General features: G+C 54.0%; 1 protein-coding gene across 9 annotated transcripts in view; it reads left to right on the top strand.

Moving 5' to 3' along the window:
* The first annotated feature begins 365 nt into the window (after positions 1-365).
* Camkk1 (calcium/calmodulin dependent protein kinase kinase 1) overlaps positions 366-22,795 on the top strand; it is a 29,408-nt gene continuing 6,978 nt past the window's right edge. Inside the window, exons 1-17 of one of the 9 annotated variants that reach the window (XM_087191647.1) lie at positions 385-523; positions 657-894; positions 7,158-7,290; positions 7,403-7,804; positions 8,811-8,858; positions 9,451-9,504; positions 9,857-9,908; positions 10,144-10,277; positions 10,595-10,631; positions 11,350-11,371; positions 12,869-12,957; positions 16,086-16,285; positions 18,365-18,418; positions 19,084-19,157; positions 21,305-21,392; positions 21,609-21,737; positions 22,452-22,555. In XM_087191647.1, the coding sequence (XP_087047773.1) occupies positions 7,285-7,290; positions 7,403-7,804; positions 8,811-8,858; positions 9,451-9,504; positions 9,857-9,908; positions 10,144-10,277; positions 10,595-10,631; positions 11,350-11,371; positions 12,869-12,957; positions 16,086-16,285; positions 18,365-18,418; positions 19,084-19,157; positions 21,305-21,392; positions 21,609-21,737; positions 22,452-22,555 (1,493 nt within the window). In that variant the 5' untranslated portion in view covers positions 385-523; positions 657-894; positions 7,158-7,284. Of the gene's footprint in view, positions 524-549; positions 895-7,157; positions 7,291-7,402; positions 7,805-8,810; positions 8,859-9,450; positions 9,505-9,856; positions 9,909-10,143; positions 10,278-10,594; positions 10,632-11,349; positions 11,372-12,868; positions 12,958-16,085; positions 16,286-18,364; positions 18,419-19,083; positions 19,158-21,304; positions 21,393-21,608; positions 21,738-22,451; positions 22,556-22,795 lie in introns of those variants that run through there. The other 8 variants (XM_087191648.1, XM_021238364.2, XM_087191649.1 and 5 more) reach the window with 8 other exon arrangements.

Raw genomic sequence — 22,795 nt, 5'->3', positions numbered from 1 at the left:
TGGTCTCTGCTGATCAATCACGCCTCGTTCCTCCCTAGCAAGCAAGCCCCAAGCCTCTCCCCGGGAGAGAGGGGGCGCTCTTGTCTCTGCAGGTCGGGAAGGATGGACTAAAGGTTTTAGGGGAAGCACGCATACCCTTCAGCCTCAGCTAAGGGTCCACGACGCCGCCTAAGAGATTTCGGAGGACTCCGGTGCCCAGTCTCCGGGCGCTGGGGGGGCGTGGCGAGGTCCAGCCCCGGCGCTGAGCTCCTCCCTAGGCACCACCCGCTGCGGACCCTCCCCTCCAGAAATGGGCGGGAGCCCGGGCTCTGATTGGATCGCTCTGGGGGGGGCACGCGGCCGGACCAATGAGCGCGAGTTGGGCGCGGCCGGCGGGAGGGGGAGCGAGCGTTGCCTGGGGCCGCGGCGCTCCCGGTCTGAGCTCTTCTAACCCGGCCGGGTCGAGGCGGGTGGGGTCAAGCGCGCGCCGCAGGAGCGAGCCTGGCCGCCCGCCGGGCCGCGGAGACAGTCGCCCCGCGCCCAGGTAGGGACCGGCCGGCAAGGGACCTCGGCGGGGAGTGCATATGCCTGAACGACCGTCTGCTCTACGCCTAGTGGGGAGAGGGGTGGTCTGCGAGGCCGTGTCTAGGAGGGCAGCCGGAACGTTCTCCTGCCAGGGATCCTCCCCCTCCGTCTGCGGGACCGCGTCTACGCTGTGTCTTTTGGAGCCTGCTCTGGCCTTGCCGACGCCCCGCCATCTGAGTCCCTTCCCCAGCTCTGGCCTGCGGAGCTGACTCCACACCCGGCGCATCATCCGCCCCGCCCCGCCCGCCCCGGCCCTTGGTGGAGGCCGTGTCTATGCGGAGTGGGCCCTGCGGGTGTACCCACGTGTGGCTCTCTGCGGAGCGCCCTCGCGTGAGTCTGGTTTGCAGAGCTGGGGGCGGGGTGCTGAATGGGACGGATGCGGCGTGCGGCTTTAGCTGCGCAGTCTTCCCCGGGCTGGGGCGGGGAGGGGGCGGCGCGGGCGGGCGCAGCGGCTTCAGGGGCCTGGCCGGCTGGGGACTGGTGGCTCGGAGCGTGCACGTGTGCGCGGGAGCTATGTGTGGTGTTGGGAGGCGGCTGTGCGTGTGTCACGTGGACACAGGAGTGTGCCTGTGTATGTATGCGAGGGGGGTGCATTTCAGAATGGAGTGGTGTGTGGAGACCAGTCACGCGGACATGGGCGTGCGCCTGCCTGGGGAGGAGTGTGTTGGAGTGCCCTGGAAGATTGTGTCACAGGCTACAGGTTCCAGGACTGTGCCCTGATGGGCTGCAAGGCTGTGCATCCCGCAGGAGGATTCGGGAGTGTGGGAGAAGCACAGGGCTTGTGTCCTTGAGGATCCCAGGGAAGAGGCCCTGGCCTCCCCGACAGCCCTGCGCTTACAGATTGAGCATCTACTGTGTGTCAGACTCTGGGAGACCTACACATTTTGGGGACACTCTGCCTGCTCCTTGGTCTCCCACCCTGGTCACCACGGAAGCCAGAGTCATTTTAGACCTCATCCAAATGAGTCACTACCCTTCTCAAAATCTTCTGGTTTAGGATGCCTTCTGGTCTCTGTCCACGGAGTCCCACTCCACCCCAAACCAAGCCCAAGGTCTCGGACAGGGCTGCCTCATGCTCAGTGTGAACTCCCAGCCTCTTCTCTCCTGAAATCCTATGCAGCAGGCAAACAAAAGAGCTTCAGTGTCACCTCCTCCAGGAAGCCTTCCCAAGGTGGGCTTGGTGGCACACACCTGTAATCCCAGCACTCAGGAGGATAACAAGTTTGAGACCAGCCTGGGCAGCTTCGTGAGATCTCATCTTAAAAAAATAAAAAAATAAAAAAATAAAAAAATAAATAAAATAAAAAGGGCTAGGGCTGTAGCTCAGTGCAAAGAGCCTGAATTCAATTTTTTCAGTATTAAACAAAACAAAACAAAACAAAAAAACCCAAGCTGCCCCAGAGGCCAACGCACTGTCTGAACCTTCTCTTGAGATTTAACCCCTCTTGCCATCTGGTGCCTCTCTCCACTCCAGTTACATCAGCCTCTTTGCTGTTCCTCAAACAGAGCAAACCCAGTCCCACTCATGATGCTTGCACTGGCTGGCCCCTCTGCCTGAAATGCCCTTCCCTAACTGTCCATACTGCTTGCTTTCTTCTTTCCTTCTATTATCTGCTCAAATCCTGCACCTAAAAGGCCTTCCTGAACCACACTGAATCAGTCTCATCCCCCAGCCCATTATTCTTTTTTTTTTGTACCAGGGATCAAACTCAGGACCTTGCACTTGCAAGGCAGGCGAGGTGCCACTGAGCTAAATCCCTGGCCCTCCAGCCCATTATTCTTAATCTCTGTTACAGCTGTAGCTTTCTTCATAGTGCATATCAATTACCAGGTGTATGCTAGTTATTGGCTTTATTTGTTGCTTGCTGCTCGTATTAGAAAATAAGCTGTGTGAGAGCAGGCACTTTGTCTTTTCAGTTAACTCCTTTGTTTCCTGGCACCTTGCACTGTGCCTGGCATCTAGCAGATGGTCAATGAATAGTTGTTTCGTGAATGAATGATTTGATTTGCGTTCCAGGAGTCTGTGTCCCTGATTGTTCTCCAGCCTGTGAGTCCTCAGTCTGAGGCTAGGGTCTCCTCCTCCTCTAGATTTCAAGTCCTGGAAAGCCAGGCCTGGGAGAACTATGACCATATTTGCATGTTAGAAATTCTCTCCACTGGTGTAGAGGATGTGGTGGGGTGTGAGTGTGAGCAGGGAGACCCAAATGCTGGAAGCAATGAAAGGACACTAAAAGTCCGAATCTACACTTCTTAAGGGGTTTGAGTTGGTGAGCTCACCCAGCACCCCATGGGGAGATCAAAGAGGGCTTTTGGAGGAGGTGATATCTAAGCTGTCCTCCAGGCAGCGAAGGAGAGGGAGGTGTGTTCCTGGCAGAAGGCACAGCTTGTACAAAGGCCTGGCAGCAGAACAGTCTACAGTTTGGGAAGCTTCAAGTGGTGCAGTGGAGTGGAGAGTAGGTGTGGAGTGGAGGAGCAAGGATGGGTGAGGGGGAGAGGATCCCTCTGGATTTCTGGCTTGCATCCAGTAAGAATAGGGAGGACGCTAGTCCCACCTCTGCAATGGAGACAGAGGAGGAAGAGCAGGCTTGGGGAAAGATGCTGAGTTGAACTGGACCCCTGTTGGAGTGGAGCTGCCCAGGAATACGGAGGAGGAGGAGGAGGCTGCTAGCTAGAAAGAGTTGGACTGGAGGTGCAGACCTGGGGTGGAGGCAAGGAGGGGCAGAGGTGTAGGATGGGGCCCGGAGACTGCCAGCTTCCATGGGTGGCACAAGGGATGCACTGACAGTAGCCGGGTCAAGGCAGGCACAGCACCCACCTCAGTGCTTGGGGGCTCCCCAGGAGAGGGCGTGCTCATAGCAAGCATCCTCGAGCATGACTTGGCACCAGACTCCTGGGCCTCCCTTGAGGGGACTGAGTCATCCCAGCGTTGGTGGGAGCTTTGGGAGGCACCGCTGCCAGGGCCACCCAGATGCTTGTTGGGAGTATAAACAGGGGTGCAGAGAGACAGGCGTCCCATGGATGTCAGGACCCATCTTCTGTGCTTTGCTCGGGTGGCCAACTCCTCTCCTCACCTTGAAGCTTTCCCTTCTGGCTGGTCCTCTGCCTGGACAGTAGCGGGTCCCCTGCCTCAGCCTGGCACTGGAATTCATCCTTCCAGAACTTAGAATGAGGCCTGATTGATGCTTGAAATCATCTGAGGCAGAGCTGCTCAAACCAACTGGATCTTCCTGCTGTCTTGCTTTAAATCTCTGCTTTGGAGGGACCCAGTTAGATGGGGCATGTCCTGAGGAGGAGGCCAGACCAAGCAGGCAGCTGAAGGCAGGAGCTTGCACACTTGGGAATGGGGACACTTGGAGGGGGGTGTGCAGGGCCTGGGAGGAGAAGCCCGTTGGGGGATGGGTGCATTCCTGGCCATTCCCCAGCAGATGTGTGGTTGTACTTTGCATATCTGGGCTCTCTCAGTGGCTTTTAGATGTAAATACATCCATCCCATCCCCACATCACTCGGGCATAAACTGCTTCTGTGTCCACAACCTCATCTACTTCCTTCCATGGCCCATAGTATAGGCAAGCTGGTGGCCATCTGTCTGATTCACATCTGAGGAAACTGAGGCCCCAGGAAGCTCAGTGCCTTGTGCCAGGCAGCATAGCCTAGTCTGGGAGGGCAGGGCTTGAGCTTTGCTCAGGGAGGCAGGGCCTGAGTCTGTCCATTCCTGGTCTTAGCACCTAGGAGGCTCCCCATGCCTCAGGCCTGGGTTCTAGCCTGTCATCCATCTGTGACCCCTAGTTACCTGCTGAGTCAGTTCCTATGAAGCCATCTACTGAGGCTGCAGCTAGGGAAGGGTAGGGGTCCCCTGGGTGAGCCCCTGGGAGGACACGGCTCTGCCTAGGACACAGGCCAGCCTAGCAGGCAGCCCCAGGCTGTGGGACAGGTGAGGGTGGGAAGTCAGTAGCTCCCCATCCCCGTCCTGGGGCCCACACCTCCTCAGGGGCACGCTTGTACTTGGCCACACAGAGCTGTTGATCTCCATGCTGGTATGCTCCTGGTGTGGACCCATGACACATGCAGACAGCGTACCAGTCCTCAGCCCTGCTTCAACACTTGCTGTCACACTCAGACATGGGGCCTCACACGCAAGACCTCCAGCGCCAGGCCCTGTCGCCTGGACACGCGGCAGGAACTCAGGCCTCCTGGCCACCTCCCTCTCTGCGTGCTTAGTCACCTGAATTTGATCCAGGAGGGAGGGAGGGATGGATGGAGGGCCTGACGTCAGCCTTCACAGCCGCCTCCCGCCTCCTGCCTCCCGCTGCCGCCTCCACATCCATCTGGGCCCCAGTTTGTCCCAGGCAATCACAACAACTCACGTCTACGGAGCTTCCTTCCTGGCAAGCCCTGTTCTGAGTCCCTCCTTTGCCCCCCCCCCCCCCCCCCGCTCAGGGAGACCCACTATTAGTCCCATTTTCCAGACGAGAAAACCCAAGGTGCAGTTGCCTGCCCACTGGCTTACAGCCAGGGAAGGGGGCAGCCTGGCAGCCTGGCTTCAGAGCCTGGGTACAAACCAGGTAATGGGCCCCAGGCTTGAACTGAAATGCTTCTGCACCCACTTGCTGTGTGGTACCCGGCCCATCCCTGTCCTTTGCTGAGCCTCCCTCTCCCCATCCGAGAAAAGGGGAAAAGGGAGCTAAAGGAGGGGTGGCTTGTTGTGGGGGTAGCAATGGCAGGGAAATCATATGCAAATTTTATGGGCCAGGGTAGCCCATGGCTTCTGCCTGTGGTGGCTCTCAGTCCCTTGGTCCCTTCCTGGGACCACAGGGCGGGAGCTCCTGACTCTGTGCTCCATCCCTCAGGCTTGTTGGGGTTCCCGTGCTGAGGCTGCTTTCCTGTCTGTGTAATGGGAATGGGCCTGTAATGATCACTATGGCAACCACTCATTTATTCAACAAATATTTATCGAGCACTGATTACATGCCTGGCACTGATAAAGACAGCCAGGATCTTATGGAGACAAGACAGACGGAGCCCTGATCTCGTGGAGTTTATGTCCTGGTGGAGAGGCCAGGCCTGAGGAGTGCAGGGGGGCAGTACAGTGATCACCCACTGGGAGGAGCCTGGCCTTGAAGCTCTTCTCAGCCTTGGCCTCCTCTTTCCTACAAGCAGTGTGGTTTCCACAGGCTCCCTCCAGCTCCAGCTCCACGCACTGCTCCCCTCCCCTCCTCCAGGGAGGCCTCCTTGATACTCCAGCCTTACCCAGCCTCCCCTCCCTCCAGGTTGCTCCAGCCTTGTTACCCCTATCAATCCTCTAGGTGCGGCCTCCGTGACTTTTCTGGTTGCCAGTCTGTATCTTCTTCCCTCTTCCTTTCTGCACGTCAACATCGGTTTTACTACTTGCAAGTTGCCATGTCCTCACCCAAACCTGCCTGCAAGCCCTGGTGTGGGCACAGCATCCACAGTACAGATGGGGAGACTGGGGATCAGAGTGGGGAAGGGGCCGGCTGTGGGCCCTGCAGTAGGTTGGCAGGCAGGACTGGAACCCAGCCCCAGATCCTCCTTATCAGTGGGCCCCAGCCAGCCCCACCTCCTGGACATCTGTCACAGCAAGGGAATGGGGTGGGGTGGGGGGGATCTAGGATGAAACAGGCACGACACCCGTGAGACCTGTGGTCTCCAAGTCCCTGTGTGGGGACACAGGAAATTACCAACAGTCCAGAAGGGTAGAAGGTCAGGAGTCTACTTCCATTTCCTGAGAAGATGTGGGGTCCAGCCCAGGAAGCAGGGGACATTGGGCTGGGGTGGGGTCAGCTTGCATCCTGGGGCAGAGACAGGTCCCGGTGAGAGTCAGCTCAGAGTGGATCAGGGTGTGACCCTGGGTCACAGCCAGAAGTGAGGGGTGGGGCTCAAGCTGGGGCTCTGCTTGGCCTGAGACTTGGTTTGGGGTCACATGTGGGGTTTTGTCCCTTGTAGGAAGCATCCAGGGGGGAGATTCTCAACTCCCTGGGGCTATTGACGGATGGTCCAGGGTGAGTGGGAGGTCAGATCAGAGGAACACTGCAGCCTATGAGTAGATGTGACATATTTTGGCCTCTTGAGCACACTGAAATGAAAACCCAGGAGAAATAAGGAATGACCTTTTAGTGACGGCCACCAAACAGATAGCCTCCTCCCCTAATGGTTGCTGTCCTGGGCTGGAGGCTCTGCTGGGACAGCGAAAGGGGAACCAGCCTTGCTCGGTGGTCCTGGAGACGGTGAGAGGAGGTGAGAGAGGCTGGAGCCCCAGGGACATCTTCCCGGACGTAAGAGAGGAATGGGGGTGGACGAGGTGGCCAGGCCTGCAGCCCCAGTGGCCTCTGGGTTACCAACAGCCAGTCCAGCTTCCAAAAGGCAGCACGGGATGCTCTGCCATCAGAGCTGGGACTGGGAGTCACTGGGCCTGTGTCCCACGGGCAAGGCTGAGCCGAGCCTGGACTTCTCCATCTGTCTCCATGCTGCTGGGCCTGTAGTCTTCTGCAATGCCTGTCTGTCCTGATTTCAGAACATCAGAGTCACTGTTTCCCTGTGAAGTCAGTGTGGCAGAGTGACTTTACCTGTTTTGCAGGTGGGGATGCTGAGGGCTGGAGGGCTGGCATGCAGCAGAGCCAGATGAGGTGCTGGAAGTCGCTCAATGGGGGCAGACCTGAGTTTGGGTGCTGGCAAGCTAGGAAGAAGGAATAGCGGGCACAGGAATGGAGGTGGGGCTTATGGGACTGTGGCCAGCCACGGTGGGAGAAGGGCCTCGGTCCCACCCCCTTCCTCCTGGCCAGGGTGACGTCCAGGAGTAAAGCCTTCTCTATTCTTTCTCAGGTGCCCGGCAAGGCTACGCAGAGGACCCCCCTGTCTGGGCCGATGGAGGGGGGCCCGGCCATCTGCTGCCAGGATCCACGAGCAGAGCTGGTAGAACGGGTGGCAGCCATTGACGTGGCCCATTTGGAAGAGGCAGACGCAGACCCTGAGCCTGCCAGGAATGGTGTGGACCCTCCGCCACGGGCCAGGGCTGCCTCTGTGATCCCTGGCAGTGCGTTAAGACCCCCACCAGTGCGGCCCAGCCTCTCAGCTAGGAAGTTCTCCCTGCAGGAGCGGCCAACAGGAAGCTGTCTGGGGGCCCAGGCTGGGCCTTATGCCACGGGGCCCGCCAGCCACATCTCCCCCCGGGCCTGGCGGAGGCCCACCATTGAGTCGCACCGTGTGGCCATCTCAGATGCAGAGGTTGGTGGGGCATAGTTAGGGGTTGCTCATGAGCCCTCTAATAGGCCTCCAGGAAGGCCTATGTCTGCCCCCATCTGTGCCACGTAGTTATTTATCCTTGGCTTACATACCCTCGGAGCTGGGGAGCTCACTACCTAACACTATCACCTCTTCCCAGGTAGTTCCAGGAAGTTCCCAGGTAGGCAGGAAGTTCCAGGTGAGCCAAAGGTTGCCTCCTGTGATTCCTACCATCACACCCAGCCCAGCCCAGGCCTCAGAAATAGGTCCCTCCCTTGTCCCCTAAAATGTCCTCTTAGAGATTCAAAGATAAATGATGTATACCCTACCCCCGAAGCTTCCCAGCCTGAAGCCTCCCTCGTCCCACCTCTAGTCCTGTGTCTGAGTCTGCTCTGATTCAGAAAGTGCTCGCGAGCCTTCAGCCTCTGAGCTTCTGCTGCCCTGACCTTGCCACTCAGATCTGATCTTTTGTTTTAAATCATTTCTTTGAGATTTATTCATTTTTCCCTGACTGTCCTCCATGTATGCACAAAATATATATGTTAATGAACTTCTGTTTCAGATCTGATCTTGAACTTGGGTACTGAAAGGTCTACAGGTGTCAAAGGCTGAGCTCTTTGTGCTTGAACTAGAGCCCAGTCTTCTCTTCCAAGCCTTCCTTATCTTTTTTGCTCTGGCAATCCAGCCCACCTTGTTCCTCTGCTGCTGGAAATACTTGCTCTTGGGGGCAGTACAATACATTGGGGTCTCCTAGATCCCACAATCATAGCAGGAATTAGTGTATTTTTCCTTTACCACTTAGGGAGCAAAGCATAGCCAGGACTTCACCATTCATGTTTTCACACAAGGCCTCTTGGCAGTTAAGGTAGCAGTAGCACCACCAAGCTTTCCTATCTAAACCTGAAGGAGGGACCTAGGAGTTTGGGGCCAGGCTCAGACCCTGAATAAGCTCCTGGGATCAGTGTCATCTCTGGATCAAGCTGTACCTGATGCGTCTTCTTTCCCCTAGGACTGTGTGCAGCTGAACCAATACAAGCTGCAGAGTGAGATTGGCAAGGTAGGACTGGGGCAGGACAAGAGCAGTGGGTGCTCAAGAGTTCTCCTCTTGGCATTTTTTCTCTCCGAGGGTGGGAATGGCAAGGCAGAGGCAGGAACACCTTAGCATAAATGTGAGGAAAGTTTTGTCCTCTGTAGGAAGCACCCAGGGGGAGGTTGGAAGATGACTCTTGATTCCAGACTCCCTAGGGTTCATTTTGTTTTGTTTTGAGACAGGGTCTCACTATGTAGTTCAGGCCAGCTTTGAGCGGATTATGTATCCCAGGCTAGCCTCGAACTTGCAGTGATCCTCCCGCCTCAGCCTCCTGAGTGCTGAGTGCTGAAATTACAGGTATTCGCCTCCACACCTGGCTTCCCTACAGTTCTTATTGGATGGCCAGGAGGGACAGAGGAAGGCATGGGGGCTGTGCTCATCCTGGCAGGGGCAGTTCCCAGGACATAGGAGACCCTTGCATGTCTGTAGGAAATGTGTGCCATGAGCCAGCTGGGGGTAGGGTTGGGGGTGGGATGCAAGGGCAAGGACAGAGCTGTCTCAAGCTGGTCCTGGGGGAGTGTGTCCTGTCCAGGTGGGGCTGACCAGAGCTTATCTGCAGGGTGCCTATGGTGTGGTGAGACTGGCCTACAACGAGAGTGAAGACAGACACTATGTGAGTCTGGGAGAGGAGGGAGGTCTTGGCAGGCTGGGCCCTAGACGCCTGGGGAGCAAGGCAGAAGTGCTGGGGAGCCAGAGGACAGGGTGCTTAAAGGAGTGAGCAACCTGTCTCTAGGGATATGTAAAGGGAAAGAGCTTCTTGAACCTAGGATATGCAAGCAGAGGCTAGCTTCCTCTCAGGGGAAGGCAGCCACCTCCTAGCTCAGCCTAACACGTACCTGGGCTGCACCTTCAGTGCCAATGGAAGATGGCCAGTGTGCCTTTCTGGAACTCAGTCCACATGTAACCAGCGTGTTCTAGCCCCCAGTGGCTGCACACAAGTGACATTTCTCTCCCTGTCTCCTTAGGCAATGAAAGTTCTTTCCAAAAAGAAGTTACTGAAGCAGTATGGTTTTCCACGTATGTACTTGTCTGTCCTGTTGCTGGGAGCTCATTGCCTAGGGACAGAGGTCCCTGGGTACTTTTGGTTAGCACTGGGCTAGAGGGGAGTCAGGGTGAGCCAAGGCCTGGAATGGAATGTGCTTGGTGGCTTGGATGGGATCATGGTCTTGCAGCAGTTGTGCTTGAGGCTGGCTGCAAGGCCACGAGGAGGCCAGCGGTGGAACAGGGTCTTGAATCTTCTTCCTGGCCCCAGGTCGCCCTCCCCCGAGAGGATCGAAGGCTGCCCAAGGAGGGCCAGCCAAGCAGCTGTTGCCCCTGGAGCGAGTATACCAGGAGATTGCCATCCTGAAGAAGCTGGACCATGTGAACGTGGTCAAACTGATTGAGGTAGGGATAGGGTGGTGAGCAGCTGGCACCCGCGTACTCTGCAGCTGCACAGACCCAGGGTCCTGTGGCTGCGGCCCCAGAGGGCAGGCTGGACTTGGAATAGGCATGGGGGTCAGTTCTGCTTAGACAGTGGGGAGAAGGGCCGGGTGGACCAGGACTGGGTCAGCGATTGCTGAGGTCCTATGTGTCCAGCACCTGCTCCATGTCAGGTGGCTACTGAGCATACTGGGGTCCAGGGGCTGGCAAGGACAAGGAGGCCTGGGCCCCTCACTCTGTGCCTTCTCAAGTCTCAACTCACATCTGCTCGCTCTGACCAGGTCCTAGACGACCCTGCTGAGGACAATCTGTATTTGGGTGAGTGACCCAGCTCATTCCACAGCAGCTCACATAGGGGGTCCAAGGGCTCCTTGGGGATGTGCATGAACTTCAGGCACTGACCTCTTGGGAGCAGAGAGGGAAGCCCTGGGTTTCCTTGACTGGCCCTACCGAACTAGGCCCAGAAGAATCAGTAATAGTCAACAAATATTCCTAGGCCACCCACTCCCTGCTGCCCACTGATTGGCAAGACAGTTGGGCTCTGCACTCAGGTGAATGTAGGAAACAGGCTTTGTGGGTTCTTAGACCCAGTCTGGTAGCCCTGTGCCTCAGTTTCCTCATCTGTTAAATGGGATAATAGGACCAGGGCTGTAGCTCAGTGGTAAAGCATTTTCCCAGCTTGTGCCCTGGGTTCCATTTCCTGCACCACAAGATAGATAGAGTATAAAATGGGATAACAACGGCATTTACCTCATAGGGTTGATACCAGGAGGAAATGAACTACTGTGTGCAGAACAGATAGTTTAGGATTGGGCACAGAAGAGGGGAAAGGGTCAGAAGGAGAACCAGCTTAGGGATTAGAGGTCAAGGCTTTAGTCTCCACTTTGTACCCTGCTTGCCTGTCTGTGGTGACCTTTAGGAAAACTGCCTGCATGCCTGCCCCCTCCTGTTCCCTCAGAGCAGGGAGCTAGCATCGGGTGCTTTGGCAGCCTTGTATACACCTTACCCTCTTCTTTTTTTTTTCCATTTCTTTCAGTGTTTGACCTCCTGAGAAAGGGGTGAGTTCCTCGTCCCCATCAGGCAGGTCAATTCTAATCCATCTCCCATTCCCTCCCTGTGTTCCCCAGCTCAAGGGTCAGCTACTGTAGGAGGAATCAGAGATCTAGGCCCTACCTCAGAGGCTCTAGTCTTGGGGGTGGAGATCGAGAGCCCCATCCTTCCAAGGCTGGTGGGGGTTACTGAGGCTGGAGGACTCACGGAGGCCTGGTGGGGGCGCTTTGAGGCAGGCCTTGAAAAATGGGAAGATTTGGATGGAAGAGACGAGGAAGGTAGGAATGTTCTTTGTGCAAAAGTGTAAGGCAGGACTCTATTTCTTTGGGGCGGGGGGTAGGGGAGTTGAGACAGGATTTGACTATGTAGTTCAGGCTGACCTTGAACTCACTATATAACTGGGGCTGGGCTTGAACTCATAGCGATACTCCTGGCTCAGCCTCCTTCTCGAGGTGCTGAGATTACAGGCGTGCGCCACCACTCGTAGGACTCCATTCTTACCCGTATTCAAATCATAAAGGGTTCTTAAGATACATCATGTACAGGTACATGCACCCAATGATAAATGCAAACGTATTGCATACCTAAAATGTACCAATAAAAGAATTTAAGCAAAAAAATAAAACCAACAAAAAAACCAAATCATAAAGGATTCTTTCAACTTTACAACAAGCTTGTGAACCAAGTGAGTGGGACTCTATCCGTGCCTATTTGTGAGAGGGAAAGCCAAGGATTAGAGGGTAAATGGCCTGCCCAAGGTCACACAGTAAGTCATTGATGGAGCATACAATTCTAACCACTGATGGAGCCTAGGGTTCTAACATACCTGCTCTATTGAGTTTTCAGTGTATTTGTAGAGCAGCCAACACAGAGTCATGAGCATGGGACTGGATCACAGGGACCCTCTCTGCCAAAGGCTTGAATACAGGCTGTGGCTGTCTGTTTGGGGCCCTTCCTAAAGACAAATTTGGGGAGGAAGTACTATCCCTTTAAGACTCAGGGGCTTTCAAATGTTTTTACCTCCATTCAAAACAAGAAATATCTTTATAGTGCTATCTATGTCTTTAACTGAAACCAAAGTTTTAAGGAATAGTGTTTACATGTAATACATTGTACTTCATTAGGAAAAACAAAAAGCAATTTCCATTCACTAAATTGATTTTATGACCCTTTGTTGGATCTAGACCCACAGTTTGAAAAGCGCTGCAATAAGTGGCATCTTTGTAATTATTTGATTGTAGATAATGCAGTACTTAGAAGAAATACAAGCCAACTGAAGTTAAGATAAAGCTGATTTGGAATTACGATTGAAAATGTGTATTAGTGTCTACGAGTGAGAAGCAGCTAATGCCTAGGGTTCTCGGGACCTCTGAGAGCCCATGGCTCTCTGCAAGTCCCAGGGCCTGCGTGGCCAGCCCCTCTGTGTCCCCCTTCCCCTGCAGCCCTTTACTCCTCCCGATTTTCATCTCCTTCAGGCTGAACACCCCTCCCCCTCCTTCCCATAGGCCGGTCATGGAAGTGCCCTGCGACAAGCCCTTTCCTGAGGAGCAAGCTCGCCTCTACCTGCGGGACGTCATCCTGGGCCTCGAGTACTGTGAGTGAGCTGCTACCTGTCCCGTGGGACTGAGGCTAGGGGATTAGGAACCTGCCCAGCCGGTCAGCCCCGAGCCGTTTCTGTCAATCAACACTGCTTTACCAATCAGCTTTAGTGGAGGCGGGGCATGAATCTATGGGCGTGTCCTCAGCCCAGTTCACCGGGCATGCGCCAGGTCCACCGCTGTGGCCAGGTCCTCCGCTGTGCGCTTTGAGTGTTCTATTGCTGTCTTTGCTGTTTTCTACAAGGCCTCAAGAGATGTCTAGCAGCTTGGGGAGGAGCTGGGGCCCGTGGGTGGTGGCAGGGTGTGTTCAGATGTGAGGGCCCCTAAGGTGAGAGCTCAGGAGGGAGGATGTTAGCTCAGCCTCTGTCTGGAATTCATTTACTCATTGGATCATTCATTTCATTTATCATGGTACCTACTAAGTGCTGGCTGGAGACAGAGATGTCAGAGCCCCAGGCCTGAACCCAAGAATCGCACAGACCTGGGGTGGGGGGCAGGATCTCAAGCCGGCAGATGATGTACCTTAGGGTGGTACCTGCCAAGTCTGGGAAAGCACAGGGTCCTGGAAGACCAGTGTTCTGAAGGGTGAGTAGGAGTTCATTGGCCAGGTTTTGGGGAGATGGGGAGAGGAGGGAGTGTTCCAGGCAGAGGAAGAAAGGGGAGGGGGTGTATTGTTTGAGGATGGGAAGTTCAATCTGGATGAAGCATGGTGAGGGAGGTGGAGGAGGTGGCTAGTGGATGACGATGCTGAAATTTGGGCAGGGAGTTCCTCCAGAGAGGACCTCACCCTGTTACTGTTGTGCAGCCCTGAGGGCTCTGAGTGGGCAGGGGTGGGATGAGATTTGTGTCTTAGAAAGCTCTGTCTGGCAGCTGTGTGGTGGTTAGATCCAAGGGTGAGAGATGGCCAGCTGTCCAGGGACGAAGCTGTTTCTACAGCCACAGTGACAGGTGGCAGGGCTGGGATTAGGGCAGTGGCAGTGGGGAGGGATGTGGAGGAGGCGGCCACCACGGGCTGACTGTTTAGGGAGAGCAGGGGCCCCCGGACACTTAGGGCTCTGGCCTGGGTTAGGGACCAGGGGTGCTGTCCATCTCTCTAAAATTTTAAGCTGGCTTGTTAGGAATATATTCTCCGTGTGTGGGGAGGGGGGAGCTAGCTGAGTTGTGACCTGAAGTGACATGAACAGGGCTGCCTTTATCCTTCTTAAGCCTCTCCAATACTGTCAGATTAGTATTCTCTTTGACCATATGGGAAAACAGAGTCATAGAGGGGAAGGCTTTGCAGAGAATCCCTAGCAAGGTTGTAAAGGGTTAGGATGGGAAGGGGGCATTTCACTGGAAGTATTGTCAGCAGCAGGCACAATCCTAAACAAGCTTGGCTCTACCCTCTTCCTATCCTGGGGTCTTCTCCACACCACAGGGCCTGTTGTCTGCCCTCCTCTATCTCCCCCCAAGCACACTGATCTCATATTCTTGACTACAGCTTCGTCAGGACCCAGCTGACCACAGTGAAGCCTCCTGGAGGGGGACGTTAACACCAGGGGCTGGACAGGTTGATGACCAGCGGTACTGGGGCCCTGAAGACAAGTCTTGTGATTCTGGCTCCTAAGAAGGGAAAGTTGGGGCTGCCTGAGAGTGCTTTGTAGTCCGAGAGGGCCCAGTTCTCAATTCCTAAGCCCAATTCCCAAGCCCAATTCTCAGTCGACGGGGCAGGTGCAGCAATGTGGGTGATGAGACACAGTGGGGTTGAAAATCTGCTTTGAACTTGGGGCCAGCTAATGTGAGGTCTGAGTGGAGAAGGAGTTGAGGAATGGTCCCAAGGTTTGGCAACTGGTAATATGACTTTAACAATATAGAAAAGACTAGAGGAGAAACCAGCGATTTCTGTTTTGTTTGCTTTTGTTGGTTGTAGAGATTGCAGGTAGAGAAATAAAACATGTTGTGATACACTGAATATGTATATTGATTTGTCTGTCCATCCATCTTGATGTCTGTTGGCCATCCAAATGGTGAAAAAGCCCGGGGCAAGGCTGGGGTTTGAGAAAAGAATTTGAGGGGCCGGGTGTGCAGCCTAGTTGTAGAGTACTTGCCTGTCATACATGAGCCCCTAGGTTTGATCCCAAGCACTGCAAAGAATTTGAGACTACTTTCCATGGTCAAACATGCAGCTCCCTAAGCTTCTGTGCTCGATGGGACTGTGTCAGATTCCTTGTGTGCACCTGGCACATAGAAGGCAATTAGTAAAGCGTGCTGCTTTTGTGGTTATTGGTGTATGGCACTCACTTCCTCTGACCTGCCTTCCTCTCCTCTGTTCCTTTCCCCTCTCTTTCCTTTCTTTCTATTTTCCCCTGTCTGGTATCCTGGGGTCTGTGGGTCCAGGAGGAGGGATTTGCTGAGGAGGGAGTCCACAGGTGGATGGCTGTGGGGTAGGTCAGTGACTTTTCTCAACTGGGACATCTCTGGTCATCTCAGTTTGAACCACTTATCCTGTCCTGGGAGTGCTGGACCCAGGAGGCAGACCAGGCTCTCAGCCTATTAGGCCATTTCTGATTCTAGATGCATCCTACCAGAGATGGCTCCTCACCCCAGCCATGTTCACCCTGCTGACTCCCTCCCTGAAACCCCATCATCCTGGATCCCTTGGGCTGAGACAATGCATCTATAGGATACCACTGTTCCCCCATCAAATCCTTAGTCTTAGGAGCAGGCATATTTTTGACCAGGCTGGGTAGGAAATGGAACTGGGAAAAGGTTTGGATGGGCTTTGGGCTGCTGACGGCACTCATGTGGAAGGGGAAGAGATGGCCTAGGGAGAATCCTCTCCCTCAGTTTCCTCTGACTTACACTCTCAGCAGCAGGTGCCTTGTTTGTCATGGAGAGAGCACTGGACTTGGAATCCCAAGACACCCAAGATTCTATCCTGGCTCGGCTGCTAACAGCCTAGACTGAGCCTCAATGTCTTCATCATGTTGGTCACATAGTCCTGGTGTCCTCTTCCAAGGCCCTCGTGAGACAAGAGTGTGCATGGACTGGGATGTGCTGGCAGGCTTCCCTGGCCCGGTGGGGGCAGGCAAGGGGTTCTGGGCAGCGGTCCCCAGGCCGGTGCTCCAGCTGCCTCTCTCTGCAGTGCATTGCCAGAAGATCATCCACAGGGACATCAAGCCATCCAACCTGCTCCTGGGGGATGATGGGCACGTGAAGATCGCCGACTTCGGCGTCAGCAACCAGTTTGAGGGAAACGACGCTCAGCTGTCCAGCACAGCGGGGACACCAGCATTCATGGCCCCTGAGGCCATTTCTGATTCTGGCCAGAGCTTCAGTGGGAAGGTGACTCCCAGGGCTTGGGCAGGTGCGGGCAGAACATCTTGCAGCAGGGACCATTTTCAAGCTGATGTATTTTCAAGTGCATGTAGGGAGTGATGTCCAGGAGCCTGTTACGCTGCTTAACCTTGGACTCTTCTCATTTTCCAGGAAAATGCTCACAAACCTCCTCTGCAGATATTTACTGACACTTGCCTTGTGTCAGGTTCTGGGCTGGGCTATGGAACAAGCAGAGCCAAAAGAGTCCTCCTCACCCCTCTTCCTGGTGGAAAGAGGAGGAGAGCTCATGGTCAGGGGAGGTGAAGGCTCCTGCTGATCTTGGAGGTGGCAGGGTCTGAACAAAGCCTTGAAGAATGGGGAGGATTTGAGCCAGAGGTGGAACCCAGAGGATGTATAGGAGGACAGAGGGGCATGGTGCTTAGAGGGCTGGAAGTCTGGGCTTTCTTTAGTGACAGAGGCAGTAGGAAAAGCTTTCTGAGTAAGGGTTACCATGGCCATTATATCCCCTGGGCACATGCCTGCTCTCACTGTCACTGAGGGCAGTGCCAGGAGGCATTTGGATATGGGTGGGGCCCTAGCCCTCAGAGGGCAGGGAACTTTTTGAATTTTTGTTTATTTATTTATTTTTAATTTTTTAATTCTTTTGGTACTGGAGATCAAACTCAGGACCTTGCGCTTCTGAGGCAGGCACGGTGCCACTGAGCTAAATCTCTGGCCCTTAAAACTTTTTATCTGGAGTCAGGGATATAGCTCAGTGGAAGAGCATTGTCTATTGTGTGTGAAAACCCGAGTTTGATCCCTAGAACTGCAAAACAACAGAAAACCAAAAATAACTTTTTTACTTTGATGTAATTCTAAGTTTACAGAAAAGCTGTAAAAATAGTACAAAGAAATACTATATAACTTTTTATCCAGATTCACCAATTATAGATATTTGTCCCATTTGTGTGTTTAGATATGTGTATGTGTGTGTGTGTGTTCATGTCACATTCTTCTGAGCCATTGGAGAGTGAAGTTGGACATTATGCTCCTTTATCACTACATACTTTAGTGGATATTTCCTAAGAACAAGGAGATTCTCTTATGTAACCTCAGTACAATGATCCAAATTGGGAGAGCTAGCATTGGTAAGATTGTTATATAATTTATAAATATATGTTTAAATTGTTATAGTTGATATTTAAATTTTGTCCATTTTCTCAATATTGTCCTTTGTAACTTTTTCTCATCCTGGATGCAATCCAGGGCCACTGGCCACATTTACCAGTCATGTCTCTTTGGTGTCCTCTGATTTGGAAGAGTTCTCCACCTTTTCTTTGTCATTTCTGACCTTGACATTTTTGAAGAGAACAAGGCTGTTATTTGTAGAATGCGTCAGTTTGCATTTGTGTTCCCTGATTGGATTTCAGTGATGCGTCTGTGGCAGGAGTGTGTAGGCGGAGACCTGAGGGGCGCTCACATTAGAGAGGAAGTGGATACTGGAAGGAGAGGGGGGACGGCAGGGGGTACAGGAAGAGAGAGCTCAGCCGAGAATCCAGGGCAGGGGAAGCCTGATTAGCACACGGGAGGAGTTGGCATGTGGCACTCACTCCCTGCTTGTCCTGTACCAGGGTGGGAGAGTGGTGTGGCCAGGGCCTTGCTGGGGGAAGGAGATGGGTGTCAGGAAGAAGGTGGGTCGTGGCTTCTCCAGGGGATGAGTAGTAGAAGGGGCTACCCCTTGAAGGCAGAGCTGGTTTGGTGAGTGTGAGTTCAATACATGTTGTCATTTCTGGGGTGCATCTTGAGGCAAGTGTGACCCGGTGGATGAAGGAGGCTTTCCACCTGTTGAGTTGGACTGTCTGGCTTTGGCTTGTCCCGAGGAGACTTGAGACCCCTGGAGGGCAGTGGCTGTGTTGTGGTCACTGGGTCATCCCAGTGCTTAGCAAAGGACCCAGCATGGAGCAAGCACTGTGGAGCGTTTGTGGAGTGAATACATGACTGGGGAAGGAGGAGCTCTGTAGGCCCTCTCTCATCGCCCCCTTGAGCTGGGTATGCAGTGGGTGGTGTTGCTTCCTGGGGGCCTGATGGGAACATGTTACTTTCTAGGCCTTGGACGTGTGGGCCACTGGAGTCACGCTGTACTGTTTTGTCTACGGGAAGGTGAGTGCCGGGGTGAGGTGGGGGTGGTGCAGAGCTGGGGCGAGCCCAGACGGCTGGCACCATAGGCTGGGCACAGTGAGCTGGGCATGGGAGATTGATGCAGGCCCTTCGTTTGTGTCTTTAAATAACGTGACTTTTGAAAGAGGCCACCTGGTTAGAGCAGGCTGAAGGAGAAGAGGTTTTCCTCCATTTTTCTCTTATGTCCTTGGAAGGGACTGACATGAAGGAACCCAGGACAGCAGGCATTTAAGCGGAGGTGTCGATGGTACCTCCTCTCTAGTGAGACTGCTCCCTGTCCTTCTGTCCCTTGACGTCATTCATTCACCCACATGTTCACTCGGTCATTTATGAGTTCAACAAATTGTCCTTCCTTCCTGCTTTGGGTCAGACTGGGCCTTGGGGACATCTAGCACTGACATGGCTGAGATGCTGCCCACAGAGGCTTCTGCACTAGTGACCACTGAGGAGCAGGAGGCATCTCGGTGACCACATTGCCTCACGCCAGGCCCTGGGAGTGGAGGCTTTGGTACAGGTGGCTCTGATGGGTGGTACCAGCGGGGTACCAGTATCCTCATAGTTCCCTCAGCCACTCTGGGGGGCACCATGCCCCCTGCTCCTGGATCAGGACCCCGAACCTGCATCCTTTGTCCGTCTCTCCCCTACAGTGCCCGTTCATCGATGATTACATCCTGGCCCTGCACAGGAAGATCAAGAATGAGGCTGTGGTGTTTCCCGAGGAGTGAGTTGTCCACCCAGGGACCAAGGGGGCTCCTGCCCACTCCCGGGGAGGGGTGTCAGAGTTTGGCAGAGCTTCTACCCTTTGAAGACCCTACTCTAGTCTGCAGATCTGGAGGTGGGGGTGCTGTTCTGTAGGAGAGGTGCTGAGCAGGTGGAGGGAAGGATCCGTGAAGCTGAGGGTCTCCAGGACGTGAAGGTTGGATCTTGTACACATGGATGGGACCACTGAGGCAGAGATGATCCCATTGACACCACCCCTTCATTGCAGGCCAGCATGGGGTTGGCAGCACCAAGCCCATAGAGCCCCTAGGCCCAAGGGAGACTTCTGCTTTCTCCATGTTGGAAGGGGGGCTTTGAGATGCCAGTGTGCCTCCCATTTCATGGATGGCAAAGTGGAGGATCTGGAGGACAGTTGCTAGTGGGGCTGGGATTTGGAGCCACTGTCTTCTCTCTGAGGCTCCCATTGTGGCTGAAGTCTGAGCTCAGGGCGACTGGGAGGCCTCTGTGATCATCTGTGGTTTTTCCGATTGTGGTCTTGGCTGCTGTGGCTCTTCATTTTTCAGGGCCCTCCTACCATCTGCTCAAGTGGCTGGGCAAGGACAGAAACTGAAATAGGGGCTGTCCTCCATGACTCTTGCCGTTTTATTTTCTTTTTGGTGATACTGGGATTGAACCCAGAATCTTTGACTGGACTACATTTCTAGCTCTTTTTATTTTGAGGCAAGGTCTTGTTAAATTGGGCCGGGGATTTAGCTCAGTGGTTCTGCTGCCTGCCTTGCAAACACAAGGTCCTGAGTTTGATCCCTGGTACCAAAAACAAAACAAAACAAAAAACATGAAGTTGCCCAGGCTAGGCTTAAACTTGCCATCCTTCTGCATCAGCCTCCCAGAGTTCTGGGATTACAGGCAGGTGCCGCCACTCTCATGAGTCCTGCTGTTTGGCACCTGCTTCCTGTCTGATCCTTAAGCCCTGTGGAGTTCATCTTTTATCTTTCTTCACTTGATCTTAGCCAAAAGGCCGAGAAGTGATCTCTTTTACCTTATATCCATGCCTCCTGCCTCAGACAGGTCTAGGCCTCCCCAGGCTTGTCCAGCCTTCTCCTCTCTGGCCTCCCTCCTGCCCAGACAATACAATCAGGCCAGAGTGACCCTGATAAAGCGCAATAGATCTGACCCTGCTTGAAGTTTATCTTAGGCTTTCCAAAGCTTGCAGGACAGAAACTGTGGGCATGGCATTCAAGGGCCTCTGGCTTCTGCCACCTGCTCATCTGCCATTTCACTCTTGTCTCCCTGAGCACTAGCCTATGGCATTTGGTCCATTTCCTCTTTTTCCTTTAATTTTTTGGGCTCCTTGCCTTCTTCCTGCTGTCCTCTACCCCAGGATACCCTCCTCTCTTGCCCAGGAGTTTTCAAAGAGATTAAGCATCTAAGACAGCAGAAGGAACCAACTCAACATTCCCAAGAGTGGGTGGGCTCCTCCTCCCCAGCTTTGGACGGATGAGTGCCCTAAGAATGTTGGTAGCCAACAAGGCTGGAGTTTAAGCAAGGATGGTCCCAGTTGCTGTGGAGCTGAGAGTGCTGTCGCTCCCCTGAGTCTCCTATCCCTGTCCCACACTCTTCTGAGTGGCAAGGTTCCAACCGTCCAACCTTCCTGGGCCTCAGTTTCCTCCTCTGTCAAATGAGAGAGGCTCTTTCTTGGCCACCTGCCAGGTAGAAGAAAGGATAAGATAGTGAGTAGGGGCTGGGGATTTAGCTCAGTGGTTTCGCCGCCTGCTGCGCAAGCGTCAAGGACCTGAGTTCAATCCCCGGTACCAAAAAAAAAAAAAAAAAAAGGTAGTGAGTGGGAGTGAAAGCTACAAAGTGGCTCTTCTCATGTTATTGTCACTATCCTGCCACTCAGGGCATGTCCAGCCCCTATGGAACTTCTTTGTGCCCTGAGGAAGACTATTTTACTTCTACTCAGGAAGGGAGATCCACATACTTGTTGTGAAACTCTCTCCCCTGGCCTGGTCCCTTGGGGTCCTCTTGCTCTTCCCATCTGAGGAATGAGGGTTGGGTGTGTCTCTGGTCTGGGCGTGGTGGGGAGAGGTGGGCTAGAGGGGCCCTCAGCATCCGTCTCACCCTCAACTCTCTCCTTCTCGTCTTCAGGCCAGAGGTCAGTGAGGAGCTCAAGGACCTAATCCTGAAGATGCTGGACAAGGATCCCGAGACAAGAATTGGGGTGTCAGACATCAAGGTGGGGGAACAAGAGGTTTTGGGCTGGGCTGATCCAGGGCAGAGAAAACAGGCCTCAGCTTCCCTTTCTGGAGAGATCTATGCCAGGACACCTGTGTGTTGGGTTTCGGTTTCGGGTTTGTGGGCCTTTTGGATCCCTTCAGGGTCTTCCTGGTGAGATGCCTGGAGTCTTTTGCTGATTGGGCCCTGAGCCCTCCCTGCCTTTCGGTGTTCACAGTTGCACCCTTGGGTGACCAGGAATGGGGAGGAGCCCCTCCCCTCGGAGGAGGAGCACTGCAGTGTGGTGGAGGTGACTGAGGAGGAGGTGAAGAACTCGGTCAAGCTCATCCCCAGCTGGACCACGGTGGTAAGAGGGTGAGGGGCGAAAGGCTTCCTTGTCCTGGGAGGACCAGAGCAGGGCGTGTCCACTGCTTGAACCTTGCTTTGTGCTTGTCACTGTTGGCCTAGTCAGCCAGCATGGTGCAGGGCCACAGAGCCCACCAATCTTCTAAGAGCCTGTGGAGAAAGAGGTTGTGTTATTCAGCCTCATGGGAGGGAGATCATACCTCAGGGAGGAGAAGGAGTAACTTAAAGAAATATACTGAGTGGGGTGTGGTTGTGCATGCCTGTAATCCCAGCACTCTGGGAGACTGAGGCAGGGGGGTTGCAAGTTTGAGCCCAGTCTGGACAAGTTAGCAATTTAAAGAGACCATGTCTCAAAATTTAAAAAAATTTTAAGAAGTCTGGGCATGTAGCTCAGTTTGAAAGCCCTGGTTTAATCCCCAGTATCATAAAAGGAAAAGAAAATAGCTTCCTAAACCTCTGCAGCCCTCATCCCCAGCTTTGCTACCATAATAGCAGCATTCACTGTGACTGGAAGGACGTTTCTTTCCTTCCAAACATTTACGGGATTGGTGTTCCCAGGCACTGCGCCAGATGCTAAGGCCATGATAGTGAAAATCCTGGAGGCCTTGGAGTTGCAGCTACAGACCCCCCCATGTGACACACACCCCAGAAGCCACCCTCTGAGAGAGCCAGGCATTGGGGGCCTATGTTCCTCATGCTGGTGTGTGCTTCCCAGATCCTGGTCAAGTCCATGCTGAGAAAGCGTTCCTTTGGGAACCCATTTGAGCCCCAGGCACGCAGGGAAGAGCGATCCATGTCTGCTCCAGGAAACTTACTGACGTAAGTGCCAGCAGGGTGCTCCCCAGGGTTGGAGTTGGGGACTGAGGCACAACACACTCGCTTCCACTGTGGCGGGGCTATTTAGACTGAGCCAGAGGCTAGGACACATCAGCCACGTCTCATAGGATGGCCCCATTTGCACCTCTGTCCTCAAGGCTAGTTGGGCTAGAAGGCACCTTCCTGGGCCAGGCCTGCTCCAGAGTGGGCCTAGACTCCCCCCCTCCACACTGTCAGGGATGA

Source organism: Heterocephalus glaber, unplaced genomic scaffold, assembly GCF_053883595.1.
Source record: "Heterocephalus glaber isolate CG9 unplaced genomic scaffold, H.glaber_assembly_v1.0 deba00001564, whole genome shotgun sequence".
Lineage (NCBI taxonomy): Eukaryota > Metazoa > Chordata > Mammalia > Rodentia > Bathyergidae > Heterocephalus > Heterocephalus glaber.
Note: the sequence above shows the minus strand (reverse complement) of the source record. Positions and strands in the feature narration are given on the sequence as shown.